The 5,677-nt window shown below is 50.1% G+C and overlaps 1 protein-coding gene across 3 annotated transcripts in view; it reads left to right on the top strand.

Annotated features, from left to right (window-relative positions):
- The first annotated feature begins 13 nt into the window (after positions 1 to 13).
- Positions 14 to 5,677, top strand: part of PHF19 (PHD finger protein 19) — an 18,254-nt gene continuing 12,590 nt past the window's right edge. The window contains exons 1-6 of one of the 3 annotated variants that reach the window (XM_011360975.2): positions 14 to 536; positions 1,007 to 1,207; positions 1,724 to 1,805; positions 4,239 to 4,334; positions 4,809 to 4,909; positions 5,362 to 5,507. In XM_011360975.2, coding sequence (XP_011359277.1) covers positions 486 to 536; positions 1,007 to 1,207; positions 1,724 to 1,805; positions 4,239 to 4,334; positions 4,809 to 4,909; positions 5,362 to 5,507 — 677 coding nt within the window. In that variant the 5' untranslated portion in view covers positions 14 to 485. Of the gene's footprint in view, positions 537 to 1,006; positions 1,208 to 1,723; positions 1,806 to 4,238; positions 4,335 to 4,808; positions 4,910 to 4,931; positions 5,284 to 5,358; positions 5,508 to 5,677 lie in introns of those variants that run through there. The other 2 variants (XM_011360974.2, XM_011360976.2) reach the window with 2 other exon arrangements.

Raw genomic sequence — 5,677 nt, 5'->3', positions numbered from 1 at the left:
AAAGCAAGAAGTGGTCCATTTAGCACTGGGTGCTGATGGAACTATTATCCATCCCAGGTGCCCAGCAAAGGTGAGCACAGGCCAGGTGAGCACCAGGAAGTAGTTATTGAATGACTGAATGGCCCAGGCACGGTGAGGCCCTAAGTCAAACCAGGACAGGAATGGAAAAGACAGCAGGATGCCAAAAGTCATTGCGCTTTAAGTTGGCCAGCTGTGGCAAGTCACTGGTTAGAGAAGTCTAAGATGCTAGGGGATTCTGGGGACCCTAGTAGTACTATTAGCAGGAAGAGTGAAAGCAGTGGGGGGGGCAGTGCATTTTTTAGGCTTGTAAGAGACAGGCTTGGAGAGGATAGCATTGGGGTGTCAACTGCTAGGAGCACATTGGCATCTGAGTAAAAGCATAAGTGAATTTAAATGTCCCAGCATTGGTTTCCATTAAATCATCTCATAATTGAGAACAGAAAAGGGGATTACAGAAGACACAGATGGCCAAGTCTGTACCAGTTCACAAGTCACCCAGGAGTTTTCCTTTCTGGGTGAGTTTTCTCTGCCAGCTCTCAGGGTAAGGGTGGAGATTTCTTGCTGCTCCCCTGGAGAAGGCTCTCCACCCAGAGGAGTTGCTTGAGGGATAAAGCCTCAGGCTTCTAAGCCTGGGAGTGTGGTTCAGGCCTTTGGGGCGGCAGACTTTGCTCTGTGGTTGGCTGCAAGATTCATTCTCTGTAGAAGGCAGTATGGTATGGGTGAGTAAGAGAGCAGGACTTAGAATCAGCTCACCTGATTATGAACCATGGCTCTGCCTCGGACCCCCTAGCCACTTCCTTTTGCCGAACTTCGGTTTCCCTGTCTGTAAAATGGAAATAATAATGTCTCCCTCAGAGGGTTGTCATGAGGATCCAGTCAGAAAATAAATGCCTCTGGCACATAGCACAGGTTACATAAATGGCAGCTCTCTTCCTTCCCCTGCCCCTGGAGCAAGGAATAAAAAGCCAGTTCTCTTTCTCTTCAGTGTCAGTGGAAGCTGATGGAGAATCGAGCTCTGGACCCAGGGACTCGGGACTCCTATGGTGCCACCAGCCACCTCCCCAACAAGGGGGCCCTGGCAAAAGCCAAGAACAACTTCAAAGACCTGATGTCCAAGCTGACAGAGGGCCAGTATGTGCTTTGCCGCTGGACAGATGGACTGTATTACCTCGGAAAGATCAAGAGGGTAAATCTTTCCTCTCCAGCCCCGTGTTCCCAGGCTCGGTATCTCTCCACTCATTCTCTGGCCTAGGCTTTAGACTGGTGATAGAGGATGAGGGATTGCTGGGAAATTCCCTTCTTGACTCTCCTATTTTAAAGCTAAATGTGGAAGGAGATTTTGCAGGTGCCATCCTTAGAGTCAAGGTCACCCAACAAACAGTTCTTTAGAAGAGTGCTCTGCAAGCCTACAAAACAAAACGGAATCAGGCTGGAGGGGCTCACAGATGACCACCTGGCCTGTTCTGTCCTCAACATTCCCACCAAGTTGCTGTCCCCCATTCTCTGTACAATTCCAGTGATCGGGTGTGCACTACCTCCAGGAACTGCCATTCTGGCCTGGGTGTACTTCTGGAACACAAGGAGGGGGTCTAATCAATCCCCGCGCCCTACAGGGATAAAAATGGAAGAGGAAGACCATGTTGCATGGCCTTTCCCCAGCCACGGAACTTTCTCACCTTGCTCCTCCCTCTCTGTGCCCCAGGTCAGCAGCTCAAAGCAAAGCTGCCTTGTGACTTTTGAAGATAATTCCAAATACTGGGTCTTGTGGAAGGACATACAGCATGGTGAGTATTCCTAAGATTTCAGGCACCTCTGCCCCATCCCCTGTCCTTTCTCCTGCACCTCTATTTTTTTCCCCTAGCTCTTATTCCTGGCATCTGGCCTTGTCCATGGACCCCCAAGCCTACCTGAGATGCTGATCAGATTACCAGCTGTGTATTTACGTGGAAAGGCACTTCTGACATCCGTCAACCCGTTGAGTACCCATAGTTCATGAGGGAGGCAGGCAGATGGAGAAAGTGGCTCAGGAGGTGCTGGGAGAGCAGGGTGGGTCCGAGGCCTGTGTTTACGCCCTTGCTGCACTTCATCTTATGCTGCACAAAGCTCTGGGTTACTCTGGGCTAGGAACAAGGAGAGGCCCAGACAATCAGAATTGTTCCTCTGGACGTGAGCACAGTGTCCTCTGTCAACATGTGAAGAAACACTAGTGGAGGCAGCTCTGTCCATGTGGGGAAGACCAAGAAAGCAGAGATGGGCCAGGCCAGGTGAAGATGGACATGACATCCCTGATGGAGCTGGACCAGCTTTCGGGAATGAAAGGCAGCTGGACTGGGTACCATCCCTGCCCTCAGAGGCTGGCACTATCTTACAGAGAAGGCAAATCGGGGGCATTCTTACCACAATTCTCCCTTCCTATGTACACGACAGACATCACTAATCAGTTACAACACTCATATGTTTTCAACATGGAGCTCCCAGCAGCCACGACCATCAGTCAGAGTTATCCTGAGAGAAGAAACCTGTTGCCATTTATGCTCTAACAGGAGAATAGATGTGGTGGTACTGGGAGACAAGGCAGGTTTTAGGGTCAGATAGTTCTTGGACCAAGTTCTAGCTCTGCCACTTACTAGCTGCATATTCTTGGACAAGTGACATAACCTCTCTGACCCTCAGTCTCTTAATCTGAAAAAAAAAAGGAGAAAAGGAAAGTAATGGCCTCACAGAGTGGTTAAACGAGATAATTTATGCAAAATGCTTAGTCCAGTGCTCTTGAGTTACATGGGGTAGTTTCTAAAAAATTTGTTATTGTAAGAAATGATTTCAAGGAGCCTGCCAAGTAGAGGCCACAGAACCCAGCCAGTTAGTCGAGCTTCCGAATTGCCTTTTTCTTCAAGATGTGGCTAATGCAGACAGATTTCTTCTCCAAGCCCTTCTCACCTCAATTTATTATATAAAGTTCAGAAACAATGAGGATCTTCTCTCCTGGTTACCCTCTTACTGAAAGCATAAGGAGCCTGCTGGTGAGGAAAGGTAGTCACTTTAGCAGACCTTGAGTAAAAGGCCCACTGTGTGCCGGGCACCATGGCGGTGCTGAGTGCTCACCTGGGACTAGCTTGGCTCTGCAGTCAGATAACTGCTCTTCATAGGCAGGATGGCAGCGCCTCTGGCATCTTTGAGGGTGAGAGCACAAGGCTGAGCACATCATAGGTATCGATCCATCACTCATTAAGCCAGTGAGGGCTTATGAAACCCACCGTGGGCAACACCCTCCTGGGGGCTAATTCAGGAATAAGAAGCAAAAGAGCATTTACTCAAATGTGTCTTGAACATGTGTTCTGTGTCATACACTATATGAGGTCCTGGGGTCACACTGATGAACAGACACCACTTCCACTTTTACAGACTTTCAGTCTGCTAGGGGAAATAGGACAGAAACATACACCAACATGTGTTTAGGTTATTCACTCAGACCTTTCACACATAAACACATTTATTCTTCAACAACAACAAAAAACTGGAAAGAAAAAAAGATGGGAGAAAGGACCTGTAGTTTAAAAGCAATTAAAAAATTGTTCCAATATTTTTATTTCAGACATTTGGAAATGTGAATACTAACTGAATTTGTTGATATTAAGAAATTATTTTTAATGTTTAGATGTAATAAAGGTAATGCAGTTACTTTTAAAAAAGAGTCTTAATCTTTCAGAGATACATACTGAAATGTTTATGGGCATCTGAGACTTGATTCAAAATAACACAGGACGGGGAAGTAGGTAGGATATTGTTAAAACAAGATTGGCCATGATTTCATAATAGTTGATATGAACGTAAGAGTTTCATTATAACATTCTATTATTATTCTATAATAAAATTTTCAAAATTATTTTACATAAATTTTAACAAAAGTTAAATTAGGCAGGAGAGGCATGATATGGTCAAAAGAATAAAGGATTTGATGTCAAACAGCCATGCGTCTGAATGCCACCTCAGCTGCTTATTGCTCCGCAAAGGACTTAACCTCTCTGAGCCTCAATTTCCCCATCCTTAGAATGAGGTAATGACAGTAGGCACCCCGGTGTGGTTGGGGAGAGTCAGTGAGTGGGCATATGGGGCCCAGTGCTAGGCCCAGCATGCAGAGGCTCAGGACCTGGAATGTGATTTTAAAAATTCTTATTCCTATCAGCCAGATCTGACCTCAGAGGGCCTCTCTCTTTCAGCTGGTGTTCCAGGGGAGGAACCCAAGTGTAACATATGCCTGGGGAAGACATCAGGGCCATTGAATGAGATTCTCATCTGTGGGAAATGTGGCCTGGGTAAGTGTGATGGGCAAGGCACTGAGAAGGGTCCGCATTGCCCCGCTGGCCCCTGGCAGGTACTGCCTCAGACTGTTGGGTCCTTAGCTGGCTTCCTGTTTCTCTTGGCGCTCCAGAGTGACAGGGGCCAGTCTCTGGGAGTGAGGGCCCAGGGAGGTGACCCTTGGGGAGAGCTAAGGCTTCTGGAAAGTGAGACAAGTTATGCAGTTTGGAGCCCTCTCGGGTGGAGAGGATGAGTGGGAGAGATGGGGCATAGAGGCTGAAGCCAGACCTTGGTGCCTCCCCCACTGGGGCCCAGGCTGTCTTTTACTAGCATGCTTGGACACCAGCTCCGCTGCCTTGGTTAGACTGGCCAGGCAGTCCCCTGGCAGCCAACAGGCACACAGCTCCTAGGACTTGTTGCTGCTCCCCCCAGCCCTGCCACCTTCGGGCCATTGCTTCCTTGTGGGCACCCACCACCCCTCCTCTGCCTAGGTTACCACCAGCAGTGCCACATCCCCATAGCAGCCAGTGCCGACCGGCCCCTGCTCACACCTTGGTTTTGCCGACGCTGCATCTTCGCGCTGGCTGTGCGGGTGAGCCCCCATCCTTTCAGTCCCTGCCTCTTCCTCCCTCCCCGCCAGACTCCCTGGGCTCAGGCTTGACTCCCAGTCACAGAGCCGGGCCTTTGGCGGCAGAGAGCGCAGCTGTCACTTACTAGCTGTATGTCCTTGGCCAGGTACCTTAGCCTCTCTGTTTCCTCAACAGTAAAAGCGATGCGGTTTGGTGTCCGGAGTAGGAGGCTCCCGATAAGTGGAGCCTTAATATTAAAAGAGGAATACGTACATGTGCCCACAGCCATTGGTTATTGTCGTTACCTTTACCGTTGTGCTTATTACGATTAATGGAGATTCTTCTGGGATAGAGGATGGATTTGGGATTGAGGAGAAAAAGCTCCTTGCGTCTGACTGCACTGGAGAATCTACGGGTCCCCCTAGTGGGCATTTCCCTTGTGGCCCAACGGGGACCCCCTCATCTCCCGCAGAAGGGCGGCGCGCTGAAGAAGGGAGCCATCGCCAGGACGCTGCAGGCGGTAAAGATGGTTCTGTCCTACCAGCCCGAGGAGCTCGAGTGGGACTCGCCCCACCGCACCAACCAGCAGCAATGCTACTGCTACTGCGGCGGGCCGGGAGAGTAAGGCCGCTAGGGTGGGGCCGGGGCCTCCCGGGAAGGTCGGGACGAGCGGCGGGGCGGGGGCGGGGGCGGGGCTCGAGGGGCGGGGCCTGAGGGAAGAGCCCGAATTCTAAGAACGAGGCCCAAGGGCGGGGCTCGAGGTGGCGAGGAGGTGGCGAGGATGTGTCTCC

The sequence above is a fragment of the Pteropus vampyrus genome, unplaced genomic scaffold, assembly GCF_000151845.1.
Source record: "Pteropus vampyrus isolate Shadow unplaced genomic scaffold, Pvam_2.0 Scaffold61, whole genome shotgun sequence".
Classification (NCBI taxonomy): Eukaryota; Metazoa; Chordata; class Mammalia; order Chiroptera; family Pteropodidae; genus Pteropus; species Pteropus vampyrus.
This window is presented reverse-complemented; position numbering and strand designations above follow the sequence as displayed.